This window comes from Pseudogymnoascus destructans, assembly GCF_001641265.1.
Source record: "Pseudogymnoascus destructans isolate 20631-21 unplaced genomic scaffold scaffold_25, whole genome shotgun sequence".
In the NCBI taxonomy this organism is placed as follows: domain Eukaryota; kingdom Fungi; phylum Ascomycota; class Leotiomycetes; order Thelebolales; family Thelebolaceae; genus Pseudogymnoascus; species Pseudogymnoascus destructans.
The window spans coordinates 325,188-343,915 of NW_020167544.1; the positions used below are offsets into that span (position 1 = coordinate 325,188).

The 18,728-nt window shown below is 52.6% G+C and overlaps 6 protein-coding genes across 6 annotated transcripts; 1 reads left to right on the forward strand and 5 right to left on the reverse strand.

The window, feature by feature from the left end:
- Window positions 1-2,859: 2,859 nt before the first annotated feature.
- Window positions 2,860-6,203, reverse strand: VC83_08202 (uncharacterized protein). The gene is made up of 2 exons (XM_024471758.1): window positions 5,638-6,203; window positions 2,860-5,574 (listed from the first exon to the last, which is right to left on the reverse strand). Exons 1-2 carry the CDS (start codon window positions 5,792-5,794, stop codon window positions 3,326-3,328), a joined length of 2,406 nt encoding a protein of 801 aa, XP_024320584.1. The 5' UTR covers window positions 5,795-6,203; the 3' UTR covers window positions 2,860-3,325.
- Window positions 6,204-6,266: 63 nt separating this feature from the next.
- On the forward strand, window positions 6,267-8,479 carry VC83_08203 (uncharacterized protein; the record flags this gene model as incomplete). Its single annotated transcript, XM_024471759.1, has 1 exon — window positions 6,267-8,479. The coding sequence occupies exon 1, from the start codon at window positions 7,772-7,774 to the stop codon at window positions 8,477-8,479; it is 708 nt and encodes a 235-aa protein (XP_024320641.1). The 5' UTR covers window positions 6,267-7,771.
- Window positions 8,480-8,675: 196 nt separating this feature from the next.
- VC83_08204 (uncharacterized protein) lies at window positions 8,676-11,132 on the reverse strand. Its single transcript, XM_024471760.1, has one exon. It carries the CDS (start codon window positions 10,527-10,529, stop codon window positions 8,979-8,981), a length of 1,551 nt encoding a protein of 516 aa, XP_024320642.1. The 5' UTR covers window positions 10,530-11,132; the 3' UTR covers window positions 8,676-8,978.
- VC83_08205 (uncharacterized protein) lies at window positions 11,104-12,250 on the reverse strand. The gene has a single exon (XM_024471761.1). It carries the CDS (start codon window positions 11,632-11,634, stop codon window positions 11,227-11,229), a length of 408 nt encoding a protein of 135 aa, XP_024320623.1. The 5' UTR covers window positions 11,635-12,250; the 3' UTR covers window positions 11,104-11,226.
- A 76-nt stretch (window positions 12,251-12,326) lies between these two features.
- On the reverse strand, window positions 12,327-14,631 carry VC83_08206 (uncharacterized protein). The gene is made up of 3 exons (XM_024471762.1): window positions 13,921-14,631; window positions 13,798-13,872; window positions 12,327-13,749 (listed from the first exon to the last, which is right to left on the reverse strand). The coding sequence occupies exons 1-3, from the start codon at window positions 14,116-14,118 to the stop codon at window positions 12,472-12,474; spliced, it is 1,551 nt and encodes a 516-aa protein (XP_024320587.1). The 5' UTR covers window positions 14,119-14,631; the 3' UTR covers window positions 12,327-12,471.
- Window positions 14,632-15,219: 588 nt separating this feature from the next.
- On the reverse strand, window positions 15,220-16,065 carry VC83_08207 (uncharacterized protein; the record flags this gene model as incomplete). The annotated part of the gene is made up of 1 exon (XM_024471763.1): window positions 15,220-16,065. The coding sequence occupies one exon, from the start codon at window positions 16,063-16,065 to the stop codon at window positions 15,220-15,222; it is 846 nt and encodes a 281-aa protein (XP_024320586.1).
- Between the last annotated feature and the right edge of the window lie 2,663 nt (window positions 16,066-18,728).

The following is an 18,728-nucleotide window of genomic DNA, read 5'->3' on the forward strand; positions in this document are numbered from 1 at the left end:
TAGCCACCCAAGTGTCATACTGACATTCGTTGCACTCAGTTTGCTATCAAACTCAAGAGCAAACTTAGAAATCTCCTCCTCAAACCTACAAGTCACTATACATATTTTGGCTTGTCACACCAACAACAAGAGCAATACTACTCAATGATTGCTACAACCCTCTATGATTCATTACACGTCATTGCTCCTTAGTTACTGGGCCGATATGACCACATAGCATATCTCTACAACCCTCTATGATTCGTTACATGACATCACTCCTTAGTTACTGGGCTAATACTACACATGACATATCTCTATCAACTAGAGGCCTAGGAACATGAACGATAGCTCCAAAAGCTTCTACAACCGTCTATGATTCATTACACGTCATCGCTCTTTAGTTACCCACAAGATTGGTTAAGTTATGACATAATTTGTCTATAGGAGTACTCTGACCTTGGACCTCCTTTCACTTCCTATAGGCTAGGAACCTAGGAGATGGTTCTATGGGATTCTCTTACGTCGACTACAGTTACCAAGCCTGGTTAGTCATGGAAAGTCTTGGAAAATGAGAGAACTACACTCCTTTAGCATAAATAGGATTGCCCTTTCCTTAAGAAAGGGCAAGCAGACAATACAGTAAATTGACTATCACATACTTCCACGTCTTTTCCAAGCTTCCAAGCATTGATCTTGTTACTCCTTGTTTCTGAAAAGTCAGTGAGGTGCTAACCTCTGACTTATCCCTGAGTTCTCAGACTCAACATTTGTTACAACTTGTCTAAACCACTCCACTACATCATACACCTGATTGCTGCGTTGTGGAATAGTCTAAGCTACGACCCTTTGGCTCTGTTTCCTAAGACAGTGTGTTGTCTTAGTAAAATCATCCCTTCCTTGGGTGGCTAGATTCTCACATCTGGTGCACCCACCATTACAGCCCACCCCAATGATCACACGTGACCAGGGGGAACCTCGTGAGTCATTTCCCTCAAGTACCCGAAACCCATCCGACTCGGTTAGCCCGCCCAAATGATCACACGTGACCCGCAGCTACTCAGAGTCTGCTCCTTAGAGTGAGAGACGAGAAGGCATCCTTACATATTTCCGAGTCCCCGACACCATCAACTTCAGCTTCTCAACCAAGACGAAAGCGGAAACAGCGCACTGAAGACCCCCCTCCACCCTCTCATAAAGATGCGATCCTTGAAATAGCTCAGAGTATCACAAGGACTGCTGAGCTTTCAGCAAGCGCTGATGCTGCTGAGCGGTCAAACGCAAAAGCTATCGAGAGTGTTGAATCAAAACTCCAAGAACTACGTGCAGATGTGAGTCAAATACTACATCTATTAGAACAAACGCATCAGAGTACAGATGGATAGAAAGGGATATAATAGATATACATGTATATAGTTTATAATGATAAATACTCTTCTATTAATGGTGGAGGCACTACAAACTGTGATCCAGATGCTGATGTGTGACGGAAGCATATAAAGCAATTTGATAATAGAACTGCAACAGGATAGTAAACCCCAACTGGCTGATATCCTGAACGGAGTGCCTTTCCAAATGCTGTATATGTCCATAGAAACCTGTACTCCTCCAAACACCTGTTCTACAGCAATCTGGACCGAAGAGAGGGCTCTATTCCAAGCCTTCCTTTCATCTGAAAGAAAGTGTCTACCCTGTGGGTGCGCCCATGGGCAAGCCATACCATAACCTGCTTGGTATGCAGGATCACCATAGAGATATAATAGATCATGGTCTTGCATAACCTAGATGGTTATTAGTATTGTAATATAATAATAGAATACTCTTACCTCTCGTATATGCTCCTCTACACCAGAGCGCCACCACATCGTCCAATCATTTACAGGACCAGGCCACGGGCCTGTTAGTGAAACCATCAGGAGTTACTACTGCTTGGTAGTTGATTCCATGAGCCCGTTTATGGCCTGAGAATACGAGCCGCTGAGCATCTTGCTCTTGCGGACGCTGGTGAGACCGAAAAGTACCATCGACAAAGCCCCAAACCCCATCTGCGCCCCCTACTCTCTTAATAGCTACTGCAAACTCCTCTAACTTCTCATATGTAAGTCGAGGGTGCCATTGAAGCATCCTTGAGTAAGACTGATATAGGAAGAGTACTGTATCTGTAAATACAGTACTTAACCAGGCTATAGAGCAGCCGAATATATCAGCAAGTGATACCCACCGCCCTGGAAATGCAAGCCGGGCACATACAACACAAAGTGCCATCCATGGTGCTGGCTGTACTCTACCGCTCCATGGCACATTATGGAGCTGAAAGAGTATAGTAAGTTGCTGGATCTCAGAACCTATTTACATAGTTAATTAGTTATTATAAATGAAAAGGGGCAAAGAAGAGGAGTGCTTACAGTAGTAGTTGCTGTGCTTGGAGATCGTCCAAACTCTCAAATGAGATGCACCGGCGTTGCTGAATATGACGGCGATGATGATACTGACGACGCCGAGCCTATATTCGGTGCTCTTCTTCTTTGTCCTCTACTATACTTGCGAGGATGACAAGAAGACCCGACAACGATATCATCCTCGTTCTCTGTCTCCGGCTTCGGCCTCAGGCTTGGCTCTGGCTTCCTGGCATTATAATTATCACTTTTATAGGCAGAATCACAGGCGGATCACCATATGTACCTATATACGACGACATCTCCAGCTTCAAATTATCGTATATTACGCTATATACTAACTACTCTAGGCTAAAGCTACACCACATCACAGCTGAAGTGGCCTACTACTCCCCAAATCCATTTATCCGCCGTAGATTTCTATTTCTATTTTGGGCTGACTAAGCAAAGCTAATCCTAATTAGGGAATACTCATGAGTTACTTGAGTAACTCGCGAGTATCTGAGTATGAGTATGAGTACGAGGATTTATTTACTCATGAGTATGAGTACAATAAATTGCTTCCCATAGACTCACATTATCACAGCGCCGCGTACCTCACGATAATATCGCGCAAAGGTTGCACCGGAGTACAGTCGTTGGATTTAGGCGGAAGAACTTAGGGTATCACACCCGAATAATTTATTCTCACAAGTAAAGGAGCTACACAATCTTGTCAGAGCACATGAACGTCTTCCTATTCTCATATCTCATGTATGTGGATGCTTCTAACAGCAGCGACCTCGCGCTGTAAATATGCACATTACACATCCCAATTCATACATGTACATATCCCATCCCACCATCGGAAGACGGGTATCCTATCCATCGTCCCAAAACCCCCCTAAATCAAAATCAAACGCTCCAACACCATAAATGCGCCGCCCATCCCTACATCCCTCTCCACCACCTCAAGTAAACTCAGGCGGACCTCCCTGGCTACCCGCCCTGCTCCTCTCCGCTCTCCTCCTCCTCCGCCTCTCCGCCGGGTCTTCACTCATTCCCGTCCCTGTCGGACTCATCCCACTATACGCGGGCCCACTGTCCGGACTCCCTATACTCTCGGGCCCACTAGGCCTTCCGCTCCCACCCGACGGTCCGGAGTAATACGCGCTATCCTTTGCCCTGCCCTTCGCAAACGCCGGCCTTGGTGGGCTTAGAGGCTCCAAGTCCGCCTCTGCGCGCCTCTCTGCACGTCGCTCCGCCGCTGCCCGGCTGGCACTCTCGTCTCGTCGGTATCTGCCCGAAGGCCCCGCCGAGATCTCCGAGTCCGAGAGCGAGTGTCTGCGCCGTCTGCGCGCGTCGCGTTCCGCGGCCTCCTCACGCGTAAGGCGTTGTAACGTCACGTCCTCGGGACGGACGCGCACCTTGACTGTGGCAGAGGGGCGAGAGCCGTCCTTCTCATCGTCACGGTATCCACCGCCTTGGCTACGGCTTCGGTGGCGACGGCGATCGGCTTCGGTGGCTGCTAGGGCGGCACCCGCGGTTGCGGCTGCGGCTGCGGCTTCGGCGTCGCGACGAGAGCGCGAGCTTTGACGGCGGGGTAGATAAGGGTCTTCGAAGCGGTCGTGGCCGTCTCGAGGTGGGCCGGTAGGCATGGGAACTGGATCAACGATGTCGTGCCTGCTGCCTTGTGCGACAATTGGTGGTGCGCCGCCTGGGCCCAGGTTTGATGGGGGCAAGGGGTCGCCGGTTCTGCGGGGATGGAGGCTTGTGAAGTCGGAGCTCAGGTCACTCTCTTCATCGTAATCATGCCTCCTGGGCGGGCGGTGTCCATCTCCTGTGTACTTCGGCGGGCGGTTTCCATATCGTCGCTCTGCTTCTAATCGCTTCTCATCCTCAAGTTCTTGGCGGCGGATGTCGTCGAGGCGCTGTTGCTCACGATCGTTCTTGCGATCCTTGAATTTCTTGCCCAACCAACCGAGTCCCAGGCCGGCGAGGATACCATTTCGAGCTCCATGCCCACCACTTTCATTGACGCGAGATGGGGATGCAATGGACGTATAAGTGTCAAAGCTATCGCGTCTTGGGTTTCTCCGTGGGGATTTAACTGGCGGTGGTGTCCTGGGGCGTTTAGCAGCACCAATAGCTGCTACACCCAGTGCACCCAATGCGGCGCCACCGGCAGCAGGGAGAAGCTTGCTATATCCTGGGCGGTCATCTGCTCTTCGGACTTCAATGGTAGATTCGGTGTAATCGCTCCCAATGGGGTCATGTCGTCTGGAGGGTCTGCGACTTGGGGTATCACCAGCCACAGCGGAATATTCGTCGTCGTGCGCATTCCTCTTGTCATACTTCTTCTTAGCGAAAATGCCAGCGCCTGCTACAGCCGCACCGAGCATCAGTTTCTTGAAGAGACCTCCGCCCTCTTTGTGGTCTGGCTTTTCATCTTCGGTACAGTAGCTGCCCGAGTCACGTCGAGAGTCGCGTCGAGAGTCGCGTCGAGAACCGTGGCGAGATGGAACCACTTCATCGTCATCGTCGTGCCTGTTTGAGAACTTTTTTCCGAGCCAGACAGCGCCAGCGCCTGCTGCGAGAGGTGCGAAGTACTTCCCCCAGCCACCGCTCTTCTTTTCTTCAATAACCGTTCCGCCCTCTAGGTGTCCTCCATGTCCCCGTTGGTGATGTGTGTCTCCGTACGCCCTGTGTTGGGCGATGAAGTAGAATATCAAGAGGAATGTCATCCACAGCGTATAGAGGATGAACGTCCACTTCGGACTTCCGTAAAGTACCAAACCAAGCGGGACCTGAACAATCCCTAGGATCGCAGTCGCTCGGCCCATCCACTGATGGATCATCAATTTGATGGGAGGGCGCCTGTACATCTTCTTCTTGAACTTCTTGCGAATCCAATTGCCAACCAAGGTCTGCCAGAGAATTAAGACGTAGATAGCGACGCCAAGTCCATGATGCGGGTTTGTGAGGCTGCGGGAGGGGCCCACGGCCATGAATCCGAGAATAAAGACGACTGTCGAGAGGAATAGTGCAAGAATGTTGAGGTATATGTGGAATCTCACTCCACGTCCTGGTATCTTGCCGTAAAACCTAGACATCAAAATCGAAGTCGGAATCAGGAGCAGAAATACGATCACCGCAATGATCCCATGTGCTCTAATCAGGTAATGGTATTGTGGTTGCGATGCAAAACGGTTTCCCATGCCTAAACAAACCTCGTCAGCAATGCGCGGAGTAGGTCAGCATCACAGGAAGAGAATGCGCTTACCATTATATCGCATCGTCTCAAAATTCAGTCCCACCAAATTGGGGAGCAGGAACGTGTTCCTCTGGCTGTCCCATGTTCCATCGCCGACGTAGAGGGTATTTGAGGAGTATGTGCTGCTCCCGGGCGGCGAGAGTCCATCGACCGGAGCTGGCGCCATCGCAGGGCTGGTGCCGCCAACTGGCGGACGGTAGGATGAGAGTTACCTCAATGCGCCTTGAGGTTTAAGTATAATCTTCGAAATCTGAGTCCGAAATCTGGGTCCAAGATATGCGACGACGATATGTAGTTTCGCTTTTTCCGAGGAAATGACGGCCAGCCAGCCTCGTTTGGCAGCGGCGGTGAGAGTATCGTTTGCGTGGGGTTTGTTTATATGGCGAAGTGACTAGACGAGATGTCTCAACTGGTGAAAGGGAATGAAAAACCACGTCGCCGAAGCCAAGTGTGAGATATGAATAGGGATATACTGTCTCAATGACGAAGTACAAAACAGAACACTGTGGATGCCATGGTTACCAGCTGGACAGGGGTCTGAGGTGAGTTGGATGGCGGGACAACGGGAACGGAGGACGGGTACAGCCTCGCCGAGTGATATGGTTGGCTAGTGAGAATAGCATCACCACCACGTATGTCCTTGATGATTTCTTATAAAGTATAACATTGTGCCATAACATCATCACAATAGACATTAAGCATAATATTATAAAAATCCCTTGAAACCCGGCAAGATCCGAGGCGTAATACTGCTGGAGACCTACAAGCAAGGCTGCTCGCATTGGTGGCCGGCAACCCGCATCGACAGCTAAATGTGACGAGCCTTATAGAGTCTAAAAGGAACGCAGGGTGATTAATGGACCGTGATAAGGGGAAATGATTCGAAATTCTGTTCTTCCCTTTTCTTGCGATCTATCGACTGGACCATATTCGGACCCGAAAGAAGAGGCAGGAGCCCTTCGTGAGAAGGATATATCGCAAAGCAAAGGACACGCTCGGCACAATCTCTCATGTCATTAACCCTCTAAAAAATGGAAAGAATGGTGGTACTGCGGCTTCAAGCATGGCGAACTACGGACATGAGACAGTCTCGGCGCGAATAGTTCCAACAAACGATTACCATGTGACAGGAAGTCCGTTGACAGGATGCTCGCCGGTACCAAAACACTACCAGCGGTGAGAATATAATGGCGGCAAGAATACCCATACGCCAACAAGACAAATAGATTCCAAGTTGGCTTTTGCGACGACGTCGGTGCTCGCTATGAACTTCTGCGCGGTGGTGAGGTCACACAGTTTCGTGGTGTTATTTTATGTGCTAGTGGCGAAAATAGCCTCTGGGGTAATATGTTGTAAAATAAATTAGACAATAAGCCGGGCTTGGTCATTGTCGACTGAGTGAAACTAGACATGATACCAAATTCACCTTGATAATGAGCAGCTCGTTGGAGAGTCATGATTTTGGAAAGATGGTTACGATACAGAAGATAGCTGCGAGATACCTCAAGCAGAGGAATGGATGCTGATCAACCTCTCAAAAGTCAGCGGAAGCCAAGGGCAATTAGAACGGCCTCCAGTTAAACGGGTCTTCTCCGTTGCGTTTTGTAGTGTAATTGATGCAATAAGGAACGAATCCTGCCTTGTTAGACGCTCATCGACGACAAGTGCCTACAATCCTAGCCAAAAAAAAGTTCTCATCATGAAACGGTGAGCCACGTTTGTTGGTGGTGCTTCTCACCACCAACAAACGTGGCTCCCGCTGGCAGCTGCGCCTGCTTTCCAATCTTGATTACAGCGACAGAAAACAGGTCCATTTTCTTCATCGTATTTCTTTGTTCTTGATATTTTCTCGAGGTCCAGCGAGCACCGACTGGTATTTGTAGTCCCGTCAACCTCAATCCCTTAATTCTCACATCCCCCACAAGGCTGACACCAAACCTCCCCGCCCCATGTTAGTAACCCACAAAACCTCAGCCTCGCCCCTCGCGTTTCGCGCCCATAAACACCATCACCAGAAACGTTGACCATCACCAGAACTCCCAAGCCGACTTCACCTCTCTCACACACTATCCACAAACCGAACAATCACGATCGCAGCCCCCAGACCAACAATATCCACCAGGTCTCTCGGCCGCGCCACAAAATGCCAACCGCAGCCACCGACCCCTCCCTCCCCACCGAAGCACAAGACCCTTCGCCCTCCGAACCACAGGCCGTCCCCCCAATCGAACCCGGGCCCCGCGCCCGCGCCCTCCTAACCCTCCATGACGCCGCCCTCTCCTCGACCCTCTCCGCCCTCCCCGCCCCCACCTTCCTCGCCTGCTTCCCCCTCCTGTCGACCCTCGCGCCCGACGCACTACGCGCCGTGCATGCCCAGATGGTCGATCGGCTGCGCGAGGCGGCGCGTGCCGATTTTGGGGCTATACTTGAGGAGCGGGGGGTGCTTGGTAGGTTGAACGAGTTGGAGGTTTTGATTGGGGAGGCGAGGGGGAGGAGGGAACGGGGGGGGGGAGGGGAGGGGGGTGGGGAATGTTGCGTAAGTTTTGCGATGGAGTGGAGTGGATGGGGATTGATGGGGATTGATGGGGATTATGGGCTAATGTTGTTGTTGTGTAGACCGCATTTACTGCCGCCGGCGGACTTATTGGCGGCGCATCTTGGGCCTAGTTTGGTGGCGGCGCAGGGACGGTTGAATGCAAAGGAGCAGACGCTGGAGAGTGTGAATGCGGAGTTGTATGAGGTGGTGAAGGGGCAGTGGGATGAGATTGAGGGGTTGGTTGCGGGGGTGGAGGGGATTGTGAGGGATTTGGAGAGTGCGGGGGGTGAGATGAGTGGGGTTGAGAGGGGGTAGTGTGTGGGATGGAAGGATGGCGGCCGCGTTGTTTATATGGTTGTCTGGGAGCTTGGGAGGGGCTGGGGGTATATCAAAACGGCGTTCAGGCGGGCACTATGATGCCATGATGCGACAGAGAATCACCTATGCAAAAATGACTATGGCACAGGATTCAAATTCAAATTCAAATACAAATTCATGTTCAATTTCGAATTCCCAAACTCCTAAATCTATGCATGACCTGGCACGAGAATGTGCCCCGTAGTACTCGTTATGTGAGTTATTCAAATTTGGAATCATCCCATCCCATCCCAGCCCAGCCCATTCCGGTATCTATATGTCCCGCCAACATAACAAAACAAAAAGTGAAAATAAAAGAGGGGGTATGCAAAAGGATATGCAAAATGTTATCGTTCGACAGCCTCGATGCCAAATCCAACGTCAAGTAACCCCATCATCTAGACCAAACCAATCCCAAACAGGCTCGCTCAAATATACACAATCATCACACCAATTTTTAATTCTCATACCTGGGCAACCCCCATTCCCTACCCTCCCCCTTCGGCACCCACCTCGCACACTTCCCCGTCTCCCAATCAACCACCCACCTCTCGCCCTGCATAATCACAAACGGTCCCTTGCGCGGACTCCCATTCAACAGCGTCGCCATACACCGCTTCGCGTAGATGAGGTCGTACATCGGACTCCAGTTGTGGATGGGGCGCCACTTCCCGTCGCGCGTGATGGCCGAGTTGCGGGCGCCGCGCGCGGCGAGGGTGGCGGGATAGATGTTGTAGGGGTCCGGTTGCGGGCGGTGGGAGGGGCGGACTGTCAGGGTCGGGGTGTCTGTAGAAGTTCTAGATGAGGGGGAGGAATCTATGACTGAGGGCGGGGGCGCAAGGTTGTCCGGTTCGGGGTCCGGGATCGGTGCGGGTTCCAGTTCAGGCTCGGAGACAGGTTCGGGGATAGGTTCGGGGGCCTCGGGAACGTCGGCGTAGCGGGGGGGAGGCGCTACTGCTGCTTCGGCGGAGGCGACGGCGGCTCGTGCGGCTGCTGTGCGGCGGGCGGCGGCGCTGCCAGGGGCGACGAAGCGGTTGTGTACCCCGCGACGGCGGGTGCGGGGGAGGGATGCGTCTTCAGGGAGGGAGCGTTCGTCGAGGGCAGGGGCCAGGTCGATGGCTGCTGCGAGGGCTTCGAGCCAGGCGATGTGGGTGGGTGCATCGTCGGAGGCGAGGAGGAGCTGGTCGGCTTCGACGCGGATGCGGATTACGTAGCGGCGCTTGAGGTAGTCGGATGCGATGCCAGCCTCGGCGTGTTGGAGGGAGTAGGAGCGTGGTGGTGCCAGGGGCTTGGAGCGCTTGAGGGAGAGGCGCGGGCAGGGGGTTATGGTGAGGGAGGTGCCTTGGAGGGTGACTTGGACGCGGTGCCAGGTGCGCATTGGGGCTCGACGGAGAGGATTCGAGTACTCGGAGGGTTCGCCGAGGTGGGTGCCCTCGAGCTCGGATTTGCGCATGAAGAGCGCAGTGAGTGTTAGGTCGCAGGTGTAGGGGGGGAGGGTCTCGCGGCCTTCTTCGACGCGGGGAGTGATATTTATGGCGCTGCGGTTGAGGATGCTGGAGGAGTATGGCGGTGGTGAGAGGGAGGATTGCTGGACCAGGTCGTCAGCGGTGAGCCGGGGGGGTTGGGACTCGGCGCTGGTGGTGGTGGTGTTAGTTGGTAAGGGAGCATCGCGGATTGGAGGAGGGGGGCGAGTCGGAGGAGGCGGGTGTATAGTTCGATCTGGGAAGTGGTGTTCCACGTAGAATTGATCAAGTGAGACTCTGCGAGGTTGCGACGCCGTCTGGGAGAGTGCTGGGAGGTCCTCAAGATCTCCAGCGCCTTCGTTGATGGACGAGCAGGTCGTGCTTGACCAAGGCTGCGGCGTATATTCCGCCCCATCCCGGTCTGTGTATTCCTCCAATTCGTCGTCTTGCGGCGAGAGAGCAATGTATTTCTGCCTCGTCGTTCTTGCCTCGTCGTCCCGTTCATCATGGCTCATAGGCGCGGTGACTATGATATCGAGGTCCATCTGTGCTGCGCGGCTTCTAACCAGTCGAGGGTATCACAATCGTGAAGCGGTCTCGCTCACTCTATCATTCTGGACGCCTCTGGTAGCCTCCCAGCCTTTGTCTGTGGAAAGTGAATCAATTCACACGAAGCCTTCTGGTTTGTCGTCACCACTCAACGAAAGCCTTGCCTTCAAGCTTTCGTCTCCGTTAGCTTCGTCCGGCACACAACCCAAACCCAACGGTGTGGTGTCTCGGCAACTCGTCTAGCGGTCAATTGCAAGTCCGGCCGGCGGTTGCTCTAAATCGTCGTCGTCGGTCGTTGTGTGCGTGTGTTTTGGAGGAAGCAGGGCGGCATTCATGCAATGAAGCAGGGACGACTGCGGAATTTCGAGTTTCATTGATTCGTTGGCGTAGCGGAAGACAACGTCTCACATGAACCACAGTAGTACTGGAGATCGCGGAGTGAACAGGCAGTAGGAGGAGGGGTATGGGTCTTGGCCCCACTGACGATGACGGACGTCACAACAACAGGGCACGGGAGAGGTGGCGTCGGCCAGAGTTTAGTGGGATGAGTTCAATGGGATGAGTTCAGTGGGATGAGTTCAGTGGGATGAGTTCGGTGGTATAACTCAACTTAATATACTCCAACTGCTGAATGCAGTGCCATAATTTCGCAGAGTAACTTACCGAGGCTGGCCTATATAATTAAGAACCAAGTTAGCCATCGTGGGTGTCTGTCTGGGGTTTGGGCTTTGGTGCTGAGTAAGCGAGATGTCGGCCTTTCACCAAAACAAAGCACAGACAGCCAAGCCAAGCCGAAGCCAAAGCCCAGCCCTGCGCCTCCGCCATCCACGTCCCCAGTTTCCCCATGACGGATCCCCCAGAACCCCTCATCTTGTCGCCATTCCTTCGGATGGCCCATTCCGGTATAAAAGCTGCTCTCATCCGCGTCGCATCAAAGTCTGAACCCGTACATAGAGAGAGGGCATCATGTCGGATGTGTTCATCACAAGCACTGTGTGCGAATCCGGTTAAATCACCCAACGCACAGTGCGTCCCGTAAAGCTTATATAGATTGATTGATACACTCTCATCCCTCCTCTCTCGCCTCCCCTCCCCCAGCATTCATCCCCCCATCTACACCCCCCATTCACTCCTACACCACTACATCAAGACATCACCAACGTCTTCATTTTCCCCAGCCGTCCCAATCGCACAACCAGAAACCAGCCCCATCACACCCCCACCCATGCAGCCTGCCCGCGCCCGCCCAAAACATAAAAAAACGTGCTATGCATATTAAACCATGCGCGACCAACCGCGCGGGAGAGTCCAAGAGAGAAAAGACAACGAAGAGTCACTGCGAGACAACAGAGCAAGAAAGAGAGCGGGCGTCCATCGATCATATCGTAGGGAGCCGAGCTCCAAGATAAGCAAGCTGTAAACAGAAAACAATAAAATTATAGGAAGGTCCCTCGAAGGAGAGAGACCAAAGGGCAATCCCATCGTCACCGGCTCAAATCCCACCCGCACCATCTCAACAAGCGTACAAAAAACGAGGATCCTCCAAAGCAGGAACAGAAACGATGCTATAAAACGCCCCCCTTCCTTGCTGTGTCGTGGATGCGTCGCCGAAGTAAAAAAAATGTAACTTTTTCGCTTTGCGCCCGGCGGAGACATGAGAATAGTTATGGATGGAGACGGTTGGGATGGAGACGGTTGGGATGGAGACGGTTGGGATGGAGACGGTTGGGATGGAGACGGTTGGGATGGAGACGGTTGGGATGGAGACGGTTGGGATGGAGACGGTTGGGATCTGCTGGCGGTATGGTGATTGGTGGTGATGATACGGAGATAAGAGTACAAGTCGATCTTGGAAAACCTAGACGACGGTGGGGAGAGGGGACGTCGTGGGCGCCGGTCAGATGTTAGGCGACGCGCGAGACGCTAAATAGTAGCCTCTCAAGCGGTGGTAGGGGTGCTCTGTCCGCGTCCACGAGGGGCACCACCACGGGCGGCGCCGCCGAAGTTGCCACGTCCTCTCTGCCCACCTGGACCGCGCTCAAAGCCACCACGGCCGCGGTTGTTTATCCCTCCGCGGGTGTTATAGGCGGCGCCTCCATAAGCAGAGGACTTTGGGCGGCGGTGCTCGACCAGGATGGCCTCACCACCGATGTGGTGGGGGTTGGCAGCCAAAGCAGCCTGGTAGCCGGCTGAGGAGGCGAACTCAACGAATGCGCAGTTCTTCTGGCGGTTGATGTCAAAGTAAACGAGCTCACCGTGGGCGGCAAGAGCGGCACGGAGAGCATCGGCCTGGACGGCCTCGGTCACGTTGCGGACGTAACCCATCGTGCCCTCCTTCTCGAGAGGAGCGGAGATGGACTGTGGGCGTTGGCGCTTGGTGTCAGCGCCGGCAGTCTGCCAGCCCTGGGACTGAGGGCCCTCGTTCTCCTTGTTGGTGGTTGGGGAGGCGGGGGCTGCAGCCTGGGCGGGTGCTACGGCAGGTGCGGGTGCGCGCTGCTGGGCGGGAACTGGGGAGGCAGTCTTCGGGTGTGGGACAGCTGGCATGGCGGGGCGAGCGGCGGCAGCAGCAGCGGCGGCACGGTTAGCCCAGCTCATTGGCTTGGCTGGGGCGGCTGGGACTGGGGCAGCCTTGGGAGCAGCGGCCTCGGTGACAGCTGGGGTTGGGAGAGGGTCCTTGGGGATCTCGACAGTCTTGGCAGCCTCCTCCTCAAGCTCCTTCTCGGCAACCTCAGGAGAGACGGCAGCTGGGGCAGCGGCGGTCTCCTCGACGGCCTCAACAGCAGCAGCAGGGGCAGTGCCGTTGGTCTGGGGCTCCTTGAGGACAGCAGGCTCAGCATCAAGCTCGAGCTTCTTGTCGACAACATCAGCGATAACCTCAGCCTTTGGCTCCTCGACGCTGGCCTGAGCCTTGGGCATCTCGACATCAGCGATGTCCTCAGTAGCTGGGGCAGCGGCCTCCTCGTTGACGGCAGCCTCAACAACCTCCTCCTCGGCCTCCTCGTTGATGTAGCGGAAGATGTCGTTAAGAACGAAGTATCCGGTCGGCTGTTGGGCGAGGACGAAGGTCTGGACGAACTTCTTCAGCTCGGCAGACTTGTTGGAGGTCTCGCCAATGACCTGGATGACGATGGTCTCGTCAGAGCCCTGGGAGTCGACGTTCGAGACGCGGACCTTGCAGTCCTGGAACTCAAGAGACTTGATACGCTCTTGGATAGCCTAGATGAATCAGCAAACGATTTGTAATATGTCTGATGGATAACTTACTGGACGGCCGACAGAGACTGGGGCAACCTCAGCCTCAAGGCCAGAGACGAACTGGGAGCGCTTGCCGTAGAAGAGCTGGGCCTGTTAGCATATTTACGATATGAGGTTGCTGGATGAACATACGTGAAGCTTCTCTGGCGACTTGCTGAGAGTAGTGTAGTACTGCTCAACAAAGTACCATCCTATCTCGTCCTTGGACAGCTCAGCGCTGCCATTAGCGTTTCCGCTCGCTGTCTCAGCAGCACTGGCAGTGTTGGTATACTGCTCAGTGGCGCTCTTGTAAGGCTCCTGCTGGTTCGAAACTCCACTGGTTGCGGCCATTGTGTTGGCTGAAAAGGGTGAGGTTGACTGGACTGTCGACCTCACGGATTACCGAGTATGAATTCGAGAGAAGTCGTAGGACGTAAATGGGGCGACGTGGGGTATATATAGGTTGTGTAGATGGGTGCAAATATGTATTTGAGCGTTCAGTCGTGTGCTCTCTTTTTCGACTCGTTCAGAATTTGTTTCGCTTGAAGAAACGAAAACCACAGGAAGGCTAGAATCCGACAGGAGAGAGTGTAGAAAGACAAGACACAGGGTAGCTTTGAGGCCTTTTATTAGAGATGATAATGTATTTTGGAAAAAGAAGACGCGAGAGAAGTCGATTGAGACGTTTGTAGTGGGGGGGGGAACTTTGATCGTTGATATTGGAGGTGGCCAAAAGACTGGAATCGAGTGGAGGAAATTGTCACCAATGGCGCTAGTGGGTTGTAGGAGTACAGTACCCGAAATGTTTAACGAGGCAAGCGCGAGCCGCGGCGAACCAGCTAGAACCATTCGGATTGGTCGCTCCAATATATGGGTTAAGACGAAACATTCGGCTACCAATCACCCTTTTTCGTTCCTGATAATGTTATACTCGATTATATTGGACATTTCCAGAATATGCGCACAAAGAATGGTACTGTCTCTTTGTTCTTACTATCTACCTGCATTATCCGGCTATGCGCGGGCTACCTGCACGAAAACAAACCCTCTCAGGACGGTTTATCCTGAAGTATCCTGAAGGAACAGACAACGATTTTATTAAGAATATGCCATGCAAAGTCACGTGATCTCACGTGATCCCCTGACCCAGTGTACAAATGCGGACAGTACATGTACATATGTAAGATCTATTCTTCCTATTATATTCCGTATATTATCCAAACTGTAGACTATATACAGTGGTAACTAGATTTTTGATATCGCGTACATAACTGTAGATGCGAACAGTCAGGGGACCTTTGCCGCGACACTGCAGCCTCACCGAACCCCGAAGATCGCCCCATTGAGTCCCAGGACTCTTAAAAAAAATCTTGAACAGCCATAACGCCGACACGCCATCGCTAAGAGTGCACAGCACAACTAAACTGCTTTTCTTCCCAGCCAGCTCGCCGGCTACCGCTGAGTCGCCAGTTCTACCGTGCTTTCCGTCTCGCTGACATCCTTATCGCCCGCCATGCTCGGTATGCGCGTGCCTCTCCCCATATCTATGTTCGTCATTCCAAAGGTATTGCGTCTCTCGTGGCCGCCGTGGCGCAGGGTGCCATCGCTGTAGCGCTTGAGGCCCATCCAGCCGAGCAGCTCCTTGCAGGCGTTGAGACTGGTGATCATGTAGATGAGGCAGTTCCAGAATCCCTGAAGAGGGAGCACGAAGGCGGCGGCGTAGGTAAGGGGAATGGAGATCTTGCCCGGGTGTGCGACACCATAGAGACGGTTGGCGCTCGATGGAATCCAGGTGATTAACATGGCGCTGAAGAATAACACGGCGACCTTAGTGTAGCCCCAGGCGGCGCGGCTGGCTTCGATAGTTTGGTAGCGCTTGAGGGTGGGGTCATCGCCCCTTTCTTTCTCTTCTTTCGTCTTCTTTGGGCGCTTGGGTACGGAAGGGAAGGGAGGCATGCTGCCAATTTTGTAGACCGCAGGAACGGCGGAGACGGCAACAGAATACTGCGGCTGGCCATTTTGGCCCGAGTGGCGTCGGTCGGCTGCGGATAGCTGGCGGCCTAGGTCGTTGATATCAATGGTTGGGTGGTTGGCAGTGCTTTCGTAGGAGATGGCGACAACTGTCTGTTCGTGGATGGCGCCTTGATTGAAGGGGTTCGTTGGAATCATGCCGGGACCAATTTCACTCGAGGCGAATTGGCGAAGCTGCTTACGCTTGTTGTAGATTTCGCGGCCAGCGCGAATGTAGATTCCAAACGTGACAAGGATAACGAGCCTGGTTGTGCTGTTAGCTTCCATTCCCCAAATGGCGGCTCTGGGGAGACAAGAGCCATTTTCTTTAGCCTCGCGATGCCGAACTTGTGGTAGAAGGTAAGGTAAACGTTAAAGGCCATTGCCAGTGTCCATAAGACATCCGCAGCCATAAACCTGCCATCGTATTAGTATTTGAATATTCAAAGCATAGTTCCAAACTATAGGCCGGGTCAACTGCATTGCAGAACGTACATCTGGATTAAAAACCCCTGGGCCTGGCAGAGGAAGCCACTCTCATTGTCTAGAACCGCCACAGCGGTGACTGTTGCAATATTGGTGAACAAATTGCCCACGGATGCGAAGAAGACGAGGCGGTTGATTGGTCTATGGAACGACTTCGAGATCAGAAAGGTTATGATAACGAAGAGACATCCCGCCACTGAGAGCCCTGATGTGACCCTCTCTATAACGACAAGATAGTGGATATGTGCCTTATCGAGATCGCTTGCTACTGCCATAACCACGGTTGCGACTAATCCGGTCGATGAGCTGCGTTCGTCGTTACCAATGTGCGGAAGTTCGTTGGACAAACGGGCCCAAATCTACGAGTGATAAATTTGGGGCAGGGTCGAATCGGACGCGGAAAAATAGATTTCGGTCGAATCTCAAAGAAAATCGTGGGAGGGGCAGCCAGGCTAGTTATATAAAGCGATGATCCCATGATCAAAGCCTGGGTGTTTGTGTGGCGTTGGTGGTGGATTCTCAGAATGGGGTCCGGGGGTTGTGAGGAGACAGCGCAAGGGACCCCGCACGAGGTCGCGGATGTCAATGCCGATCGCAATTGAAGAACCGAGAGGCAAGATGTTGGATATTTCGCTATTCGGACTATTCAAAGACTAGCTGTTGGACTTTGACTTTCTTCGGTCGCCAGGGAAATGTTTGTTGGAGATCGGCATCGACAAAACTTGGGATTTGATAGAGGGTGGTGGGTAGTGGGACGCTGTGCCGTTAAGTGTGACGGGTAGTCTCCGTTTGAACCATTGAACCATTGAACGGGAGCCAAGAGCGGCGGAGCTGACTCCAAGCGATTCGAACACAGTGAAAGTATTCCGTCGTGGCGTCGCAAATCGCTGGTACTGATGTGAAGTTATACAAGACCCATCGACGACGAGAGGGTCACGCCCTCATTTCCTCCCTAGAATCTGGCAACGAAAGGGATGGGTCGGGTTCGAAGGCCATACTTGAGACCTGTAAGTCTATGACAGGTACATATCTACAGTATAGAACACTGTTCCCTGCAATACATGGAGTACTAAATCTATGAGGATAGCTGAGCCGGGGGTGTCAGCTCAATACTTTACTCCGCTTTCACCCCGGATTTGCGTCTAGTCGTTCCTGTTTGGGGCATTTTGATTAATTCGGAATATATCTCGCCACCATCACAACCAGGATAGATTAGCTCGACCAAAAAATAGGGGGGTGCTTCTTTGATCTTTCGGCGCTTGAACAATAGTCGGGCTAGTCACGGTCGCTGAGGCTTTCCCTGCAATCTTGGACCTTTCGAGCGATGGACCTTGTTTGATACACCTTGGGCGATATATCAAGTATGATATTCCACCACAAGGCCAGTGGTCTCAACCGCCTGCTATGACTTACCTCGGTTATGACAGCCTCGGGAAAGAGGAGAACGAATGTATCGGCTAGAACATGCTATATTTGTGCCATGGAAGATGTTCTCCTTGTTGTCATAGAACAAGCCAGATATAGGAGACAAAAGAGTCGCACGGCTGTGTACACACACTGGCTGCAAAAATCCCACAGTGCTAGCGGAGGCACCTAAGACTTGTTCATTTAGAAAGGTAGCACTACTTTACAGGTCTGTGCGATCAGCCTCTGGTCTCTCATTTTGCAAACACATCGTACGCCCACTGTCACATTATCCATGTCCCTTGATGACTACAGTATGTAGTGCTACTCTGATAGACCGAGGACGTCAAACTTTGAGTGGCTTCAACGGGTTATCTCAAGTCACAGTGCTGCCACACGAGACACTGCGAACTTCGTACTTCACCGACGAGAACGGAGACCGGCCAACCCGACACTGGACTGGCATATGTGGGGACGAGGCAAGTTGGTGATGAGAGAGTCGGCCATGTGAAAACACGAAGGAGATAATGATAATGGTCAGCTCTCCAACCTGAATTGTAACCTACCCTTCAGCCGTTGACCAGCAATGAATTATATTACTTTGCAGGTATATTGCAGCCGTATTACGCAAAAGCCATGTGTTTGATCCTTCTGATCTTCGAGCGTGTACAAAAACCCTCGACTCAGCTCATTGGACTCCCTTAGACATGCGCTGGATTTTTGTGGACCGCAAGTACGTGAATGCTTGTACGGTTTGAAGGACTTCATAGAAAGCGATTGGGTGAGCCGCAGCCGTACCACGCTGGAATGAGGAAGGCGTTCCTTCCTTTTATCCCTTCTCTCTTTTCTGTCCTCCAAACGTGGGGTTTCTCTTGTGAGACTTTGTGAAATACGATGACAATAGCTCCCCACCATTTCGCTTTTCACACGCCATGTGGCAGTTGCCGCACCTCCACTCCAGTAGATCACAATTCCCTTCACCCAATGCCTCAGCAAATTCCAACGAATTTACTCTTTTCGGTTAGTTGATATGCTAGCCTGGATCGACGGTGACCTCGAGT

Coding starts and splice junctions, on each gene's coding strand:
- VC83_08204 (XM_024471760.1), bottom strand. CDS start 10,529: ATGGACCTCGATATCATAGTCACCGCGCCTATGAGCCATGATGAACGG.
- VC83_08202 (XM_024471758.1), bottom strand. CDS start 5,794: ATGGCGCCAGCTCCGGTCGATGGACTCTCGCCGCCCGGGAGCAGCACA. Junction 5,575..5,637: donor TGAGACGATGCGATATAATG/GTAAGCGCATTC, acceptor AGGTTTGTTTAG/GCATGGGAAACCGTTTTGCA.
- VC83_08205 (XM_024471761.1), bottom strand. CDS start 11,634: ATGCTGGGGGAGGGGAGGCGAGAGAGGAGGGATGAGAGTGTATCAATC.
- VC83_08206 (XM_024471762.1), bottom strand. CDS start 14,118: ATGGCCGCAACCAGTGGAGTTTCGAACCAGCAGGAGCCTTACAAGAGC. Junction 13,873..13,920: donor AGTCGCCAGAGAAGCTTCAC/GTATGTTCATCC, acceptor TAACAGGCCCAG/CTCTTCTACGGCAAGCGCTC. Junction 13,750..13,797: donor CAGTCTCTGTCGGCCGTCCA/GTAAGTTATCCA, acceptor TGATTCATCTAG/GCTATCCAAGAGCGTATCAA.